The 20020-nt window shown below is 43.0% G+C and overlaps 1 protein-coding gene across 3 annotated transcripts in view; it reads left to right on the plus strand.

Moving 5' to 3' along the window:
- The window catches only part of SYNE2 (spectrin repeat containing nuclear envelope protein 2), a 337350-nt gene that overhangs the window by 220534 nt on the left and 96796 nt on the right, over positions 1 to 20020 (plus strand). For all 3 annotated transcript variants that reach the window (XM_039242122.1, XM_039242123.1, XM_039242124.1), the window contains 7 exons: positions 3061 to 3258; positions 3850 to 3924; positions 5149 to 5259; positions 9276 to 9392; positions 13065 to 13295; positions 17377 to 17559; positions 19546 to 19674. In XM_039242122.1, coding sequence (XP_039098053.1) covers positions 3061 to 3258; positions 3850 to 3924; positions 5149 to 5259; positions 9276 to 9392; positions 13065 to 13295; positions 17377 to 17559; positions 19546 to 19674 — 1044 coding nt within the window. The remainder of the gene's footprint in view (positions 1 to 3060; positions 3259 to 3849; positions 3925 to 5148; positions 5260 to 9275; positions 9393 to 13064; positions 13296 to 17376; positions 17560 to 19545; positions 19675 to 20020) is intronic.

A 20020-nucleotide genomic window follows, 5' to 3' on the forward strand; every position in this document is an offset into this window, starting at 1 on the left:
TCTATTGCTAGAGATTTTTTTTTTTTAGTCTTTGTTTTCGAATTAGTACTTCTATAACAAAAAATCCTGATTGTATCCCAAGGATTGTAAAGAGCCATCAAGTTGGTTTGGGCAGGCGATTGCTATGGTATTCAAAGCAACAACACTTGCTGGCTATGACCTAAGGCACATTACTTACAGAGGGGTCCAAGGTGACACACCTATGAGGTGTTGGACTCAGTAAGGCAGACTCAACAATAAAGTCTCAGTATTGTAAATATCTCAGATTTCCCATTACATTAAAAAATTTGAGGACTCCCAATGAGCTCTGGTTTATATGAATCATATCTACTGAGATAGAAAGAAATGAAAACTCAGAAATATAAAAATAATTTAGTTTATTTTTAAATAACAATGATAAACCTATTACATAGTGGTAGAAATAACATAATCTTTTATGGAAGAAAATTACATTTTCCAAAAGAAAATGTAGCAAGAAGAGTGACGTCATTTTACACTTTTGCAAATCGCTTACATGTCTGGCTTGGTAGAAGATAGCTAGATTCTCATTGCTTCTACATTCCATCTATTGAAGTATGTAGTTTTGTTTGAAGTATATAAAAAGAGTCCAGCCTCTCAACAACATGCACTTGAAAAGAAAGGAATGTTTTAATAACCCTTCTGAATAATTGTGAACATTCTTTGAAACTACACTAAACTCCAACAAGCAGAAGTTACTCATGGATTTGCTGCTAAATAGAATCCTAAGTCCTGTCAATGAACTTTGCATACTCTTACATTAAGATCCTTTGGTCTGTTTGTACTTTGAATGGATCTTCCAACTATGCATGGTTTTATGACGTCATGCTCGATCATTTGAAAAATTCTGTTTTTGCTAGTTACAGAGATCCTCCAAATATGTCAACATTTCAGTCGTCAGTGTTAAAAATTCACACTTATTAATATTAACATTTATCTCTTCAGAAAAATCTATTGGTATTTATATATATGTATAGTTTAGTAGCTGTTTTTTCCCAAGTAAAAATAGTGTTGTGTGAAAAAACAAATGGGTAGTTCAGCTCAAAACTTAGTCACACAGAGCTTTTCCCTAGCCGTCATACTTGGGCACACAGTGGAAGAGATTTATGTGTGCTTTCCACTTGGGTCCCACAGAATATTAGAAATCCATGTTCTTTCTCTAGGGTATCCTTAAGTGAACTGGCTTTTTCTTTGTTTTGGGGGGGTTTTTTTTACAGTTCAGCACATGAGAGTGGATAATCTAGGAACTAATATAGTTGATGTCCCCGCCTTGATTCATATGAAGTGTCAGTAGTTTTACCCACCATTGCTTTTGTCTTATCCTATAGTGAAACATGTTAACAGAGTGAAAAGGGCAAATAACATTTTAGTGTTATTAGGAAAATGATCTTGACCTCCTAGAATGTGAACCCCCAGCAGTCTGCAGATGCCGCTTTGAGAATGGCCGCCCGGTGCCCTACTGTGCCTTCATAATTCTGGTATGCAGACTGTTCTTTTTCTCTTACAGTTCTTCTGATGGCTGTAGGATTATGTCTGCTGGGAGGCATCATGCCTCTGAAATTTAGCGTATGTTGAAAATGGACACAAAGCACTGCCAACTCCTTTTTAATTCAGTTATCACTTCCCAAAGCAACCACAAGAAGTTTAACCTGAGACAGCCGAGGGTAATTGGTGCCGGAACGTGTGCAGGAGCGGGAGACCCTGGGGTGTCAGGAAGTCCCAGTCTGTGCTCTGTCACTGGCTAGCTGCAGCCCTGGGGTGGGGGGGGGAATCACCTCTCTGGACTTCAGAGCCCTCATTTATATGTGGAGACATATCGAGTTCTCTGTTTAAAAAAAAAAAAGGAATGATTCTATGAACGTATGTAGGATGGATGGATCGAGAGAAGGAAAGAAGGAAGGAACAAACGAACAGGAGTCGAAGGACTCTATTAGGAACAAAATTCCAATACACGAAGCTCTGCTGATAAGAAGCAGGTTGTCTTCTGATGCAGCATTCACTACAAGGCTCTTGCAGAGATGGAATGCAGCGTTTCAGGGGTGCTAGAGAGGAGGATGCTAGGTCAGACACCTGCTCTCTCCTCCAAATCTAGGATTCTGCAATTCTGTATGTGTCTTAGACGGACAGGGCAACCGTACTTCTGCCGCACATAAGCCATTTTAATCCCACACATCAATCATACAAAAATTTTTAAAGACTTTTTTAATGTTTATTCATTTTTGAGAGAGAGAGCAAGCACATGTGTGAGAGCGGAGAAGGGGCAGAGAGAGGTGGGGGACACAGGATCCGAAGCTGGCTCTGTGCCGGCCAACAGCAGAGAGCCCTAGGTGGGGCTCAAACTCGGGAACCGTGGGATCATGACCTGAGCCAGAGTCGTACGCTTAACCGACTGAGCCAGGCAGGCAGGTGCCCCCAATCATACTAATCTTTAAAGTCACATTATAAAGCTTGGAACCATCTGTCTATCATTCCCATGCTAAGTTACACTTCACACTACCTTTATTTGCTTGTTTATTCCCATTTGGTGGGGAATTTTGTAAGAAAATGAATTCAGTAACACTAAAGAAGGCTTCCGAAGCAATCATGGATGTGTGAGATTTCTCACCCTGTTTTCTCTCAGTGGTTCCAGCGTTTGGTCTGCTTACAGAGCTCCCGAGAAGCTTCCTGCGCCCTGACCCTGTGAATTTGGGTAGTCAGTCCTGTTGCCCCTAGATCAGGGGCTGCATACCCCAGGCCCCCGCAAAGCTTGTTACAAATCTCTGAGCCTTGGCTTGACCCACCCCGCCTCCCAGAGAATTGATTGACCAAGTGTCACGTGGGGCTAAGTCATCCTATAAGTGAGCTCTAAGCCCTCACCAGGTCATTGGGAAACGCTGCCAGGATGGGGAGGAACTGTACCGTGGCAGGCACGCATTCCTGGCTGTGCCCGCCAAACAGCATAGGAAACTCGTCATGCCTTGTACCAAATGACACAAGCTCCCAGGGGGCCACGCATGGGCCTCAGACCGCCCGATGCAATGCCAACTCTCTCTCTCTGCACAGGGAGAAATGGAAGGTATGGAAGAGCAGATTCTGAGTTTGAACCAGAGGAAAGAGGACCTGTTGGTGGACCTGAAGGCTGCCATACTAAACCTTCACCAGCATTTACAGCGAGACCAGCAAGAATTAGAACAAGAAATGCCATCAACTGGAGCATCAGAAGAGGAAGGAGTGGCCGAGAGGGAGGGTTCCGAGTGGAAGGTGGGTAGGACTTTAGCCTTCAGCTGGTCCCGCTTTTCTCCAGAGTATTAAGTTGCTTTTATTTTTTCACCTGAAAAACCTGTAGCATCTATGTTAATGGCCTAAAGGAGTTTCAAAGTGGAGATTCCGTGCCTGAGATTGTTCACTAGGGAATATAAACCCTCGGGGTGTGTCTGTTCTGGGCTCAACCCTGAATTCGTATGCCCGGGTTACTGAAGGAGGTGTGTATGGAATTCCCTGGGCAGGTGGGTGGGAGGCGCCCGAGAGGCGTCTTGGTCCTAACCAGTCAGCCCAGTGCAAACTCAGAAATGGACCCAGCACCCCTCTAAGCCCCCTGAGTCCACACCAGTGGCATCATATTCTCAATTGATGGATGAGGAGGGCAATGCAGGTGAAAGCGATCAAAGATTTGACCGAGTCCTGATATTTGGCGGGATGAGCTGAAAGTTGCCTCACCCAGAGGCTACTTGGGTGGGCGGGCATCTTGAATGAAGCGAGTACAAAATTAGCTGCATAAAAGCACGGCCAGGCCAGGATCCTGACGACGTTGAACCACAACCTGGCTGCAAGTATTTTTGCTGTGCCTTTCAGTTGAACAAAACAAGTTCCATGTCTTTCCTGCCGGCGCTCAAGGAAGAGGTGGAAGAGAGCTCCCTGAAGAGTGAAGTAAGGAACATGATTTTCTCATCATGTTTTGTTAGAATCAAAACCTCTAAAAGAAGGTCAAGGGGAAGATCTTAAAATGAATAGGAACACAAGGATTTTTAAATTGAATGCCGATGTTTTACAAGGGTGATTGAAGCTGTTCTCTTACATTATTAACGTTAAGTGCATCTGAATCTACTTCATGCCTGAGTGGGATAAATGTAATCCAGACGCACTTGTTGGCTGATGGGAGAAGATGAAGTTCTCTGTTGTATCCTGACTTCTGAGTACATTCTCTGAAGTTTTGAGAGTATGTTGTCTGGTGGGCACATATTAGTATGCTCTTTAGAACTTTGTTTTTCCATATTTATTTTTTAGTCTAGGACCACATTGCCAAGGATATGAAGAGTTGCATTAGCAACTAATGCTTCTACTAATCCTTACCACTTCAGTAGAACTGATTGAATGAGGCATCTGTAATTGTCTTTTCTGGTGTCAATTTCCGTTTCTTTAAAAACAAAAGGTATAGTGAGTCTTGTGCCAAAAGGAAGAAAACTGCAGCAATTTATAGTCTTTCTATCTCACATGTAATCACTGGACACTTTCTGTGCTCATTTTATGGATCATTAAATAGCTCCATTGTCACACAGAACCACCTGCTTTCCTATAGACTTGGACACCCTGGAACTGAGTGAGGACAGGGAACAGAGGAGAGCACAGGCTTACTGTATCTCAGTCCACCAGACAGCTTCATAATCTGATTATGCCCCTTCACTGCAGGGGCAATCGTCAGAACCGAGGAGGTACCGGGGACCCGAATAGCGTGCTGCAGTGCGGTTCTAATTTAAGAACTGTGTTTGCCTCCGAGCTGATATATTTGTAATAACTATTGTCTCTGACAGTAGCAAGAATACATATTCATCAGACTGTTATTAAAAGATAGCATTTAAGGTTACATTTACCAAAGCAGATTAAATTCCTAAAGCAGGGTTTTAAAGATCCTTTTTGAGTGCCGTGAGCTGACTTCCAACTTTTCAGAATATTTTTTAGGTTCTAGAAGAGCAAGCACATTTGGACTCCTCTGATTTAGTTAGCCAAAGAAAGAGATGAAAAATAGAGGGGGGGGGCGGGGATGAAGAGCTACAGGCGCTGCCTGGTGAACTGGGTTTTGTATGAGAGATGAGTAGGACACTATTAGGATGGTAGGAAATTACTTCTTTGCTAATCAGTTGGTTACCGTGTTAGAATGGAGACAAGAGAGCAGAGCCAACTTCCAGGTCTTGGTCTTCACTCTGGAAGCATGACAAGGACATGGAGGAAGATAGAGCGTCCCCGTCCTCCGGAACGATCATTCAGGTAACACCGAGCAAAATACATTTGGTGGTTGGGGGGCGCTGGCAGGGATAGTAAGGGAAGTAACTCAGAAGAATTTCTTGTTTGAAACATAGCCTAGGGAGGGAACCTGCTTGGGCTGAATTCTTTTAAGTTTCTCACCATTCCCTCTGCACCAGTTCAAGAACAGCCAAGTACCCGCTTATTATTTCCAGTCCTGTTGTGTCCTTGGTGATGATAGGAGAGTGTCTTCTGAGCACCTCACCTGTGAGAATCCAGACGAACAAAACTGATAACTCCAAGGAGCCCCTCCTCAAAAGGTTCACTGCCGTGTTTCAAAGCATCTAACGTGCCTCTCTTCTGGGAGTAATTGTGGCGAGGAGTCATCCCATAATCCTGTTTTTGAACAAAGTCGTGCATAATGTGTATTGATGTCCCTTTGGCTCTCTATGACCTTCCAAATCTTCCCCAACCTCTCAAACTGGAGGGCAAATGCCCTTGACTTCGAAAATCGTTATAAATTAACGTGAAAAGGATGTTTTCCCCTTGTTCCTGAAACATCCCAGCATCGTTATGAGTCATATGCCTCCTGCTCCAGTCTCCCGTCCAGGGCTACCCTCTGCCCCAGCCTCCAGGCCAGTCCTTTCGGGAAGCCTCAGCACAGGGCTCTGCTTGCACTGGTAGCTCCAAACTTCCAAGCTAGGCCTCTTGACTGGCTCCTTCCCTCTCTGTCTGAGAAGTACTCCGTCTCCCCCTCCCCAGGAGGTTAACTTGCTCCTTGTCCGCACAGGTCGTCTCAGCTTCGACTTCCTCCAAGAAACCTCTGCTTTCCCTTCATTCTGACAGCATTGGGGTGCCTGGGTGGCTCAGTCAGTTAAGCATTCTGACAGCATGACTTTCTGACTGCTTTCCCTTCATTGTGACAGTAACTCACTTATGCCTTCCCACATTTTTAGGTGTACACCTGACATGACTTGGTGAACGGCAAGAGCGTCATCTTTTACATTTTTATGCCCTGTACTGGGCTCAACAGGGTACTTTAATGCACTGACTTTCTTGATCTTGCTTTCAGGCCAATCAGTTAGCGTGCTACTTCTCATCCACCTCTAAAAATCTTTACTTGGCGCTCCTCACCTTTGGCCCCTTTGGTAATCCAGTTTTTGGCCCTGGCTCTATTCAAACTGTCATTGACCTTCTGGAACATCAATTTAGTGCCTTTTTTTTTTTTTTAATATTTTTTTAAAAATATTTTTATTTATTTCTAGGAGAGAGAGAGAGAGAGACAGTGTGAGCAGGGGAGGGTCAGAGAGAGAGGGAGTCACAGACTGAAACAGGCTCCAGTCTCCGAGCTGGCAGTCAGCACAGAGCCCGACGCGGGGCCTGAACCCACGAACCGCGAGATCATGACGTAAGCGAAAGTCGGACGCTTAACCGACTAAGTCACCCAGGTGCCCCAATTTAGTGCCTTTTTATTTGTCCTAATCTTTATTGATCTCTCCAGCATTAAACATGATTTCCTCCTTCCTGAAATGAGGAGCCCTTTGACTTTCTTAAGTCTGCAATTTCTGCTCTCACTCACCTGCAGCCTCTCCCCCATCACCTTCTCTCACCCCATCCAGGTGATGGTGGACATTGGCCCAGTGTTCTGTTCTCTTCCTTGTTTCCCTGAGCAGTTTATCTCTTCCTATAGGTATGGTCATCCCTCTGTGCCAGTGATCCCACATCAACTCTCTTGTCTTGACTTTGCCTTTAACTCGGTTTTACATTTCTACCTTCCTGATAGATTTCTCTTTTTGGATGTCCTTTCTTCATCTCAAACCCATTTTATCAACTTTCCTTCAAAATTAGTTCCTCCTAGACACACCTGGGTGGCCCAGTCAGTTGAGCGTCTGACTTCGGCTCAGGTCGTGATCTCTTAGTTCATGGGTTTGAGCCCCGCATCGAGCTCTGTGCTGACACCCAGCTCAGAGCCTGGAGCCTGCTTCTGATTCTGTGTCTCCCTTTCTCTGACCTTCCGCTGCTCATGCTGTCTCTCTCTCTCTCTCTCTCATAAATAAATAAAAAACGTTTAAAAAATTAAAAGAAACTAGTTCCTCCTAATTTCTTGATGTCTGTTTACAGCACCACTATTTCCTCAGAGTCCAAGACAAACCTCAGAGTCCTCTTAGAAACCTCACTTCTCTTACCTTTCATATCTAACCAATGGCCAAGTGACGTCCATTCAATCTTTACATCCTTCTTCTCCCATGATTTTGCCATCATCTTATTCCAGGCAATGGTGACTTCTGCCCTGGACTTTTGGAGTTCCCTTCTAATTGGGTTTACCGCCTCTGGTTATTTTTCCTAAAATATGTATCTTCTACAATAGTAACTGATGACTTTTCCTAAAACCATTACTGCTATGTTGAAATCTTTCATGGATTCTGATTATCTACTGAGTAAAATGCATTTGTAGCCTGGCATCCCAGACTTTTCATGATCTTGACCTCCCTTTCCAATTTTATCTAAGCTTTACCTTTAGTTCTTGGTTCATACCTTTCTAACAGCAGCTATTATTTTCAGTACAAGAAGCTGACAAGTAACATTTTGTTAGGAGCTGCTAGATGCTTTACATACATCTTGTTCAGTCATCACATGCATGAATGAGGTGGGTTATAGTCTCACTTTAGAGACGAAGTAAGTGAGCCTCAGAGAGTCCTGCTTATTGTGTCTAAGATCATGCAACTTGTAAGTAGACCGATCAAGATTGATCGATCATAGCATTCACACCTTTCCCACCAAATGATGTTAATTACTTGTGTACATATCATTTTCCCATTGCGTAACCTTGGTTAACCTAATGGGAATGCTGGATCAAAGTAGATATTCATTTAAAATGTAACACACATTATTAAACAACCCTCTTAGAAAGACCGTATCAATTTTATTCCTACCAGGAGTGCCTCTTTCTTGATCTCAAGCTGATACTGGATATTTTCAATTTTAGCCAAACTTATTCAGTGGTTTAAGTTATATTTTACATTATATATTCTATCTATTCTTATATTCTAAGGTTGTTAAATATCTCTTTATTAATTGACTTTTGTAGTGTTCTTTTATGAATTGCTTGTTCATGCCATTCGACTTTTTTTTCTACATAGGGGTTGATGTTTTCCTTACTGACTTATAAGAGTAATTAATATATTAAGAATATTAACATATTATAAGCCGTTATCCAGTCCGTTATTTCATTTTTAACTTAGTTTATGATTTTTTTGTGGTAAACACTATTAGTTTTTAGATTGCTAATACCAGCAGTCTTTCCCTTTATTTTCATGCTTTAAAAGTCCTTCCCCATTCCTGGATTAGAAAAGAGTCAGTCTTTTTTTTTCCCAAGAATTTTTAGGGTATAAGTTTTATATTTAATTATTAGATGCAATTAGAATCCATTATTAGAAGTAAAACAGGGAAGGCCACCTGGGTGGCTCAGGTCATGATCTCACAGTTCATTGGTTCAAGCCCCACATCAGGCTCTGTGCTCACAGCTTGTAGACTGGAACCTGCTTCAGATTCTGTGTCTCTCTGTCTCTCTTTCTCTTGGCCCTTCCCCTGCTCACACTCTGTCTTTCTCTCAAAAAGGTTAACATGAAAGAAAAAAAAGAATTTATTTTAAAAAGACAAGGATTCAGATATATTTTTTATGGAATACTGGAGTAGTTCCCAAATTTAGTAAATTGATCTTTTCCCCTTTTAGTTTGAAATACCTTTATCATATAATTTCATTTAATTTTAGTTCCCCTATTAATCCCTTAAATGCAGAATCCTGTAGATTTCCTTATATGCTCCTCATTTGCTAGAGAGCTTTGGAAAATTTAAGTCTTTCACATAAAGGCAAACCTGAGGAAGTTGACTTTGTCCCCCCTCCAGTGAACAAACTTCTCTACATGTGCTTGACATTTCCGCAACCAGGCAAGAATGTAAGATGAGCTAGCGCAGGAAGAGTAACTTACATGGCAACAAGGGCAGAAAGTTTTCTGGACCTCTGGTTCTTTTCTTTACAGGAGGCTGCTGAGAAAATCAGCACACGTGAGAATTCTATGGCACAAATTCTTGCACCAGACTCCATAAACGCTGAGCAAGGCCCAGAATTTTCCCTGAGTCCCAACCAAAGAGAAGAGGTAAGTCCCTGTCAGTAACCTGCGAACTGTTCAGGCCTCAGGATGAGCACCCAGGGATGACCAGCTTTCTGTGTTTTGCAATACTTTGTATATCAAGCCCGGAATTCTTTGTGAACTTTAACATCTTAATACGGGCAGTGAAGTTGGAGAACTGGAAGATTTGCCACTGATGTTGAGGTAGAAAGTACGGCACAGAGTGACAGAAGATTTACTGCTTGCTCCCTATTTGTCAGGATGAACGAGCCTTTCTGCTAACAACTGTTTCTTCTGTAGATGTAACTTATGGAGGCCCTGGACATGGAGGGGAGCTAATATTGATTAACTGCATGTCCCATAAGAAGCATTTAGATTTGCTGCTTACTCCTCAGATTAAATACGGTAGTTTAATACCTACCATAAGTTTACAAATGAGGGTATTGAAATTTGAAGAGTGAAAATACAGGAGTGAGGAGTCAAACCTAGAATATTCCAAACTGCCTTCTGAAGTTAGTTGAACGTTTATGTACTGAAAGATGTGAAGCCAGGTAGGTTTGGCCTCAGGATCTGCCCCACCCCACCATCCGGGTGGCATGACTAGTGTTGATGCAGGTGCAGTTGGGTATTGCACTTGGGTCAGGCAGTCCTTCATTTTAGAACAAGTGTATGTGTGGTGGTGCTGGTGGGGCGGGTGGGTGAGGCTTGCAGACGTTTGTAGAATTGACTGTAAAATATGAAGGAGTCAATTTAAAGGGTTGGTATTTTGGCGTGAAATACAGCCACTGCCAGAAAATTAGCTTGCATTTTAGCGGAATCCTGTTACTCAGATCAGTGATGTGTTGCTGCAGACACTGTGCAGTATGACATTCGCTAACTGAGAGGCTGACTTGGGTACGAGAGTGTTGGCAAAGTCACGTGATGAATGTGGACTTGGAGACCCCAAGGTGTAATGATCTCGGGGATTGGATCCTGGTTCTTCTTTGTTGGGTGACCACAGGCATCTGAATAACCTCTCAATGCCTCTGTTCCTTCATCCGTACACTGGGAAAAATAAGGGCTTGTGGTGGGAAATGAGAGGATCTGTGTACCACACATAGCCTGGTGGCCTGGCCCTTGGGCCCAATGGAGGGTTAGGTATTAGGCGGTAGAAATGACCTAATTCTCTTTAACAAGAAATTGTGCTAATACTTTTTAGCCCTCCAAAATGTACAGTCATAAAATATCCACTTAAAAAAAAAAATAAATAAATAAATAAAATATCCACTTAAATCGTTTCTGCTTTTAGAATTTGGGGCTATCATTTAGAGAAGATATTTAGCAGGGGTGTGATTGTGGGGAAAAACTAAAGACTCTAGGTTAAAAGGTAGCAGGGCCATGTGACCTCAGGTGGATTTCTTGTGTCTGGGCCTGAGCTTCTACGAAGCAATGCGGTGAACAGGGAGGTGTGTGAATTGCTTAAGCATTAAACAAACTTGGGTTCCTTCACTTATAAAAGAGGTGGATGAACTGGTTACTGGCAGGTTTCCCAGGCCACCTTTAGCTGTTGCGGTTTCTATAGTTGCAAATATTCTTTTTTTTTTTTTTTCCCTCCCATTCACCTTTGGATTCTTTTCAGCTTTAAATAACTAGCAAATAAAGCCCAGATTAGTTATCCAGCTTCCTTGTTTTCTGATTAATTCAGTGAGTTAGTGAAAAAGCAAAGAAATCCAGTATTGCCATGAAACAATGTGTGTGGTATGTGATAGGTGCTCAAATCATGTTTTTGAATAAATAAAGGTGGACGGTAAATCTGTTATTGCAGACTAATTAATATTAATGATTGTTATCTGAGGTGACAAAATAGACTCTAAAATCTTTGCCACTAAGATCTAGCAATACCTGAAAACTAGAAGACAATCAGATGATTAGCAATTACTATCTGGCAGTAAAATCACACAAGGTGTTGCTTTTTAAAAAAAAAAAAAAAATCAGAATTAAAGGGCACCTGGGTGGCTCAGTGGGTTAAACGTCCGACTCTTGATTTTGGCTCAGGTCATGATCTCCCGGTTCGTGAGTTCAAGCCCTGCTGGAGGCTCCACGCTGACAGCGTGGAGCCTGCTTGGGATTCTCTGTCTCTCTGTCTCAGTCTCTCTCTCTCTCTCTCTCTCTGCCCCTCCCCTGCTTGCTCTCTGTCTCTCTTCAAAGTAAATAAACATTTTTAAAAAATCAGAATTAAAAAAGAAAACTGAAACCAGCTGAATCCAAGTGTAGACCCAACTGTGAGGAGAAACACAGGGCAAGGAGAGACTTCCTTCAGAAGAGAATTCTTGCAAAAAATCTTGATGAAGGCAAGGGAGAAAGAGCGTTTTGGCAGAAAAGAGCAAACATATGTGAAGTTCATAGATGGTCGAGGGGAACAAATGCAACTTCTGCTAACCCAGCTTTCCTAATAGTCCCCATGTGTGTGAAAAAGGAATATTTTCACGCCCTGCATGTTTTTGTTACCACCTGCCTATTTTATTTACTTCTGTTGTACTGAAAGCTCTATGTTTAAACAAAATTCTATTGACATTGGTAAATGTGCATTTGAGTTGAGGGAGGGTGTACCTTTGTGAACAATCCCATTAGAAATTTGTGGCCAGAATCATGTTTTATTAGATGCTAATGTTAGCAGAGTCTTATATAGGAAACATCATATTTCATCATCATCATAATTGATAAAGTAATTATTGATCAATAATGTTTAGCATGAAAGGTGTTTGTGCTAAAATTCCTAAAGGAATTTCTCTAGAATGGCTGATACAATCTCTCAATATTCTGGAAAAGGATGTTGGAAACAAATAAGTCTCTGTCAACTCATCTTTTACTTCCAAATTAAAAATCTCTCGTCTGTTATTAAGAGAATACCTTGACTTGGTATCTGGAAGAAAGTTTTCTTTTGGATTGATAAGCAACTCAGGTGTTTTGGTGTAAACAGAACACATCCTATGTCATGCTTTCTTTTACTATAAGCATCTGGTCCTTAATAATAGTTGAGTATCTTGAGTATTGATGGTGAAAATTTGTTTCAGGTATTCTCTCCGATGGATAGGAGGAAAATTTCCAGGTGACCCCGCTGAACCTCTTTATTTGACTCAAGCTACTTTTTCTAGGGAGAAACTTTGATGAGTAGTAGCATGTATGTTAGGGGGGAAAAGCGCTAAAATACTTTCTCCTCTACTTGTTCAGTGTGTGGTGTATATTCTTGTATCCCAGCCCGTGTGTAAAGAGCCCTTTTTTCTGTTTGATCAGAGCTCACAGCAATGTAAGCATTGCTTAATCATGTGTCACACAAATTCAAACGCTGGCCAATTCTCTGAAAAGTTTCAGACACGCACACCCACATGCACCCTGTCCCTCACACTCACCTGTCTCCTGGGTGTCTCGCTTGGTGTTTAACGAACTGCGAGCCCATTTGCGTCCTCCGCGCCTGGGAACACTACCTGTGTACATGCAGATCGGCTGCTTGGAGACCTGGGGCACCAGGTCACGTGGCTGTTGCTATGCGTGTGGAGGTGCATTTCTCCTTTCTCTTTCTTTCTCTTTCTTCCTTCTGCCCTTATTTGTTTTCTTTTAACTGGGGAAATGCTGGAAGTTCAGAGGTTCTTGCAAGCTCAACTCTGAAAACTTTGGACTCCGTGGCTTTTCACTGCTGGATTATCTTTGGATTTACCTTAGGGTGCCACACCTCCTCCCAAGGCTGTGGCTCTGGGCTTTTCTGACGAGCAAGGAGCCTTCGAGGCCACGGTGGAGAAACCTAGGCCCGAGCCTGCAGAAATTCTCCATGCCTGCAAGACCCGGGTGGCCGAGCTGGAGCGGTGGCTGCACCAAGCCAACGTGGCATTTGAGCCGGAAACATTAAACGCAGACATGCAGCAGTTGGTGGAACAGCAGCTGGTCGGGTGCCAGGTAAGGCCGACGGACGGGAGTTCATGGCCTGCCTCTTCACCAATCACCTTCCAAGACTGGGTGACTTTCTTTTAAAGCAACAGTGCGTTTCTTCCTGTTACTGTGACCCCCATGTTTATCTTGGCCTCAACTTTTTGTTCTCAGGGTAATTCTTTGAGATTCATGTAAGCAGAGCAGTTGGAGACGGTAGTGGGTAAGAGCTCTAGAATCTAGAGTCTGAATCCAGGTCCATCACATTAACTATGAACTTGAGGATGTTAGCTTTTCACCTCCTTTTTCTCGTGGCGTAGGTTATCTCCTAGGACTTTGTCAGGATTAAAGGAGATAAGGTAGGGTCACCTGGGTGGCTCAGTCGGTGAGGCATCCAACTTTGGCTCAGGCTATGATCTCCTGGTTCGTGAGGTTGAGCCCCGTGTCAGGCTCTGTGCTGACAGCTCAGAGCCTGGAGCCTGTTTCAGATTCTGTGTCTCCCTCTCTCTCTGCCTTCCTTCACTCGTGCTGTCTCTCTTTCTCTATCAAAAATAAACATTTAAAAAAATTTAGATAAGGTAGAAGAACCAGTGACTAGTGTATCAAGTATATAAAAAGTGCCCAATAAATGCTAACTGTTATTTATATTCATAATAAGTTCTTTGAATTTTCATTCATCTGAAATGAAACTGCATGTCCTTATTTGCAAAATTGCAGGTACATCACAAAAGGGCTTTGCTGCCATTTTACTATGAATGTTCCTACTCTTCCACAGGGCTGGGGAGTAGGGGAGAGACAGGAATAGAAACTTACTTGCCTTTAGTCACATTGAGTAATGTTGCTGGCTCAGCCCGAAGGTTGGGAGCTCTGTATCCCTCCAGAGAAAAGCTGGAATGATGACATCATGGCAGCATAATTGAGTGTCGCAACAGCTGAGATGCCTTCCCCAAGGGTCCATAGACCAGCCTTGGCCTGATGTCTGTGCCTGATTGGCTCACTTGTCTGCGTAGTGGACACCAGGAAAGAAGACCTCCTCTCCGAGTTCCCCCAGGACACTGGCCCATCCATAGGGAGCTCCTACTATGGCTCATTTTGAGGTTGGAGGGAGCCCATCCTTGCTCATCCTTTTGCCACGCAGGCCCACTGTCTTACAATATCCAGCACCTGCCTCGTGTGCAGGGCCTGGGTGGTCAGGCTGACCTCCTTCCCCAGGCAGATCCCCACCTCTGACCCTAACAATCAACTCTCGAAGGGGTGGGTTCATTTTTTTTAGTGTTTTATTTCTGAGAGAGAGAGAGAGAGAGAGAGAGACAGCGTGAGCAGGGGAGGGTCAGAGAGAGAGGGGGAGACACAGAATCTGAAGCACTCTCCAAGCTGGTTGTCAGCACAGAGCCGGACGCGGGGCTTGAACCCACAAACTGTGAGATCATGACCTGAGCTGAAGTCAAACACTCAACCGGCTGAGCCACCCAGGCGCCCCAGGGGTGGGTTCATTTAAATACTAGCACTCCTGCTTGGCCTGGATGATGAAGCACAGGAGAGTCTGGAAAAGACATAGGCAACACAGGGCAACATTGTGCTGAATTGAACCTGAAGTCTTGGAGATGTTGAGCCCCAGCCACTTGAAGCCATCTAGGGAAGATTTGCCCATGGGGTAGATTCTATGCTAATTTCTCGATCACTGCGAGTATCCCTTTCAGAGGCCTCTTGGCAGGAGTTCAAGGATTTGGGGGCTGCTCAAGGGAAGGACACAACCACAAGGTGGCAGGAGCGCACAGCAAGCTTTATTTGGGCAACGTTTTGGCAGGTTCTCCAGGCAGGGGGAAGTCCTCCTCTTCAGGAGCCCTTTTAGAGGCTGTGGCTTGGGGTGGAGGTGGGACCACCACCTGGAAGGAGAGAAGAGCAAAGGAACACTCCGGGAGAAGGGAATCCAGAGGGGCTCCTGTGTCTAGGTATTGTCTGAGTTCCAAGGGGCAGCAGAGGCTAGGGTTTTCTAAAGCCCCAGAGTTCGTCTTAACCGTAGCGGACAGATGGAGGGTCCCACCCGGAGTTTGGTGCCAGTAGGAATTGAGCTAATGGTTCTGGGCTGCTATGGAAAAACAAGCAGCGTAGGGACCAATCTACAAGGGCCATCTTTGGCTCACCTATATAACACCGTGGCACATACAACTTCATATCGAAACCTATAAAAAGCTTTATAGTAGTCTGTAAAAAACATTAAGTTCCCAGTGGGAAAATGTCCAAGGACAGGAACAAATAGATAAGTTGAGAGAAAACATTATATTTGGTAATTTAATATTTGAGAAGAAATGTTCAGCCTTGATTATTAAAAACATGTGAATCAAAACAGCTGTTGTTTTGTTCCTGTGTTCTACTGGCAAGAATTATGTCATCCCAGAGCACCCTGGGTCCACCAATGTCTGATAATTCTGTCCAATTGGCTCAGTGTTTTGGGAGGTCAGCTGTCCCACGTTGTTTGACCACAGTTTGTGAGATGGAGCCCCATGTTGGTCTCTGTGGTGACAGCGTGGAGCCTGTGTGGGATTCTCTTTCTCCCTCTCTCTCTGCCCCTCTCCAGCTCATGCTCTTTCTCTGTCTCTCTCTCTCTTTCTCGAAAATAAACATTTTTTTAAAAAAGAGCTGCATGGAGAGGCACGTGGGTAGCTCAGTTGGTTAAGCATCCAGCTCTTGATTTCAGCTCAGGTCATGATCTCACGGTTTGTGAACTCAACGTTCGTCATCGGGCTTTGCACTGACAATTTGGAGCCTGCCTGAGATTCTATCTCTCTCCCTCTCTCTCTGCTCCACTCATTCTCTCTCTGTCTAAAGAAAAGAAAAGAAAAAAAGAAAAAGCTGAATAGAGGAAAAAGAGCACAAAATTATAGTACATTCTTTTTGTAGCCACTCTAAAATCTATGATTACATATTGTTTATGCTTAGAAGAGTCTGTAGAGAATACAAGTAGTTTGCTTGGGTACAGGAGTTAGTAGAATATATTATTTGAAAATCTGTCTTAAGGATAGCTTCTCCTTCAGTTTCTCTCAAAGAACCGAACTTCTTCTTAGTCACATGCCAAGTTTTAGCCCTAGTGAGATCCCAGTGCTGGAATGTGAATTTGCATGTTGCTGTCGCATGGTCAGTCAGTTGACAGAACTCTCTGGGCTCCAGAGCCGCAGGAGACTGCAAACTTGATCTGCTGGGGAGGAATACAGTGACATTGACTTACAGGGAAACTTACTTCATCTGACTGATTTATTTTTAGATCTGTGTGTAAATTGGCCAGTGGTATCAATGACTAAGTGCTTTAGGTTCCAAATTATTTCTTCTGTCATCTTCTTCGGATGTTTTGGAAGTTTATTTGACTTGAAAAAGAGGAGGAAAAAAGATCAAGGGAAAGAGCTTTCAAAGAGTTCTGTGAAATTCTTTATTATTACTCAATACTCGGATTGCAACAGGAAAAGTTTAGGAAACTGGGGGGAAGATGGTCATACCCGAGCACTGGCCAAATCGAATGGATTTTAACTCTTAACTCCTCCAAGTGAACCTTAGGTAAGTTCTGTTGTTATCCCCATTTTACAGATGACTGGAGGCACACTCTTAGAAAGTAAGGTGCCCAAGTTTACCCAGCTGCTAAGTGGTAGGGCTGGGATCTGAACTCAGATAATCTAGTCCCAGTGTCTGTGTTTTTGTTTTTAAGTTTATTGTTTAAGTAATCTGCACCCATCCTGGGGCTCAAACTCACTACTCTTAAGATCCAGAGTCGTACTCTCTTCCGACTGAGCTAGCCGGGCGCCCCAGTGTCTGTGTTCTTAACCACTGTGCTATGCTGGATACATTCAGCTGTAATTTCTAAAGGGATTATGCAGTCACTTATTTTAGATTATTCTGGGGAGTGACATCTGCAAGTAGGGGTTAGCTCGGCGGCGCTTCTGTCCAAAAGCTCAGGAGCTATGTGGAAATTGTCCTTGTTGTTTTCCCAGGGTCCCTTCCAGTCTGTGTTTCTGAGACTTGTTGTCTACACTTAGGTAGACAGAGTGAATCTGACTCATTGTAGAGTATAATACTTGTTCAAGCCCGAAACCTTGAATGATGAAATGATTTTGTTTCCTAGGCCATGCTAACAGAGATCGAGCACAAGGTTGCCTCTCTGCTAGAGAGCTGCAAAGACCAGGGGCCGGGAGACAGTGGGGCCACTCAGCAGGAGGCTGAAGCTCTTTCCTTGAAACTAAAGACGGTGAAGTGCAATTTGGAAAAAGTCCAGATCATGCTTCAGGAGAAATACAGTGAAGACCAGGTAAGAAGGCCATGTATAGACGTGAGTGAGTAGGTGATCTGATAGAGCCACCAGGGAGGAATTCTGGCAGAAGTGATAAAACAGCCACAGAGGAAATTCCACTACATAAGAGAGAATGAAGCATCTTAAAGCTGTAAGGGAAGCTTGTATTGACTCGTGTTACTGATTTCATTTCGGCCCGCAGTTTTCCTACCTAGGCTGTTGTTAGGGGTGGCGTTGGTCTGCGTTGGGTTGGTTTGACTGGACTGATTGTTCTCGCTGGTAATGAGGTGTGGTATAAGCCTTCTTCCTAAAAGACAGATAAGTTTTCAAGGAAATTTGTGACTCCACTCGACTGGAAAATGAAGCTCCTATAGAGAACATTAAAACAATTTTTTGAGAAGATTAAAGTTTGACATCAAAAATACAAAAATTGTTTCTGGGATACTTTTTGTCATTTACAAATATATATACTGATCAAAGTGTCACACAGTTAAAGTGTTCTCGTGACTTTTACAAGCATTCTGTATAAATGCAAATGCACATATTAAAATGAGCAAAACAGAGAACTCGAGATGCTGGTGAGGATGTGGAGAAACGGGCACCCTCCTACACTGTTGGTGGGAATGCAAACTGGTACAGCCCCTCTGGAAAACAGTGTAGAGCTTCCTCAGGAAACTAACAGTAGAACTCCCCTAGGACCCAGCAATAGCACTGCTAGGAATTTACCCAAGGGATACAGAAATGCTGAGGCATAGGAGCACATGTACCCCAATGTTCATAGCAGCACTCTCCACAATAGCTAAAACATGGAAAGAGCCTAAGTGTCCATCGACGGACGAATGGATCAAGAAGATGTGGTTTATCTATACCATGGAATACTACATGGCAATGAGAAAAATGAAATCTGGCCGTGTGTTGCAACATGGATAGACCTTGAGGGTGTTATGCTTAGTGAAATAAGTCAGGCAGAGAAGGACAAATATCCTATGTTTGCATGTATAGGAGGATTAGGAGGAACTTAACAGAGGACCATGGGGGAGGAGAAGGGGGGAAATGGTGGGGGAAAGGGAGAGGGGCAAACCATGAGAGGCTCTTGAATGCTGAGAAACAAACTGAGGACTCATGGATGTGGGGGGGAGGGGGGGATGGGCATGGAGGAGGGCACTTGTGGGGATGAGCACTAGGTGTTATATGGAAACCAATTTGACAATAAACTATTTGTAAAAAATAAATAAATAAAAATGAAAACATAAAATGTCAAAAAAAAAAAGAAAATCTACAAAACAAAAAAAAAAAAGAAGATGGTGGTTTCTACTCAGAGGACTTAACATTCACAGAAATGAGATTGGCTGTAGATACACAGACTCAATGGTTCCCCTTTCGCCCTCATATGTCCTCTCTTTTAAAAAAAAAAAAAAAAAAAAAAAAAGTTTTAGGCCTAAAGGAAATTTGAGTTTATAAGCATTAATACTATTTCTCTTTTTGGGGTGTGTGTGTGTGTGTGTGTGTGTGTGTGTGTGTGTGTATTTTGTTCTTAAAACAGAAAAGCAATACATTTCCTAATTTTTAGTAAGTCATTGGATGAATTATGTTGAGGAAATAAAATTACCACTTGAGGGGCGCCTGGGTGGCTCAGTCAGTTAAGCATCTGACTTTGGCTCTTGTCATGATCTTACACCCCATGAGTTCAAGCCCCGCATCAGGCTCTGTGCTGACAGCTCAGAGCCTGGAGGCTGCTTCAGATTCTGTCTCCCTCTGCCCCTCTCCTGCTCCCCCTCAGTCTGTCTCTCAAAAGTAAACATTAAAAAAATAACCACTTCATCAAATGTAATGGTTTTTTGAGCTTGTTTTAGAATAACTACCTTAAATTACAGTATATACTTGGAATTAATAACGAAATATAGTCACTTCGTATAAAACTTTTCCATTACGTGGTCTCATTAGTGGACCTGAAATAAAGGGAGTCAATTTTTAAATAGTCTGCCATCATAAACTGTTTTGCAGCATGCTGCCACTCTAAAGAAACCTTCAGAGCATCAAAATGATCTCCAACCGGATAACCTTTCTGAATTTGAACCTATTGTGACTGAAAGGCCACAGTTCAGCAGACAAAAAGATTTCCAGCAGCAGCAGGTAATTGCAGCCTTTAACAGACATAAAGATAAGAATAAAGCTTTCTGTATGGAATTTCCCTTTGAGCTAAGTACCAACTGCCACTGGAGTATGTGAGTATGCCTTCTGCAGGTGGGGATGCTCTAACTTTGCTATTTTATTAAATTGCATCTTATTCAAAACTAAGTAAATACCTTCAGGGTGACTTACCTCTCTAATTGTAACCTCTCTTCCCCTATTGTTTCTAAATGTGTTTTGCATATTTTGGAGGATTTTCCACTTGTGTCACATATTGTACTATATCCTTGATCGTTGTGTGACTACTTGAAGTAGGTTGTTGAGAAATGAAAGTTAAGGAGAACAAGCG

Source organism: Hyaena hyaena, unplaced genomic scaffold, assembly GCF_003009895.1.
Source record: "Hyaena hyaena isolate Hyena2069 unplaced genomic scaffold, ASM300989v1 scaffold_208, whole genome shotgun sequence".
Taxonomy (NCBI): domain Eukaryota; kingdom Metazoa; phylum Chordata; class Mammalia; order Carnivora; family Hyaenidae; genus Hyaena; species Hyaena hyaena.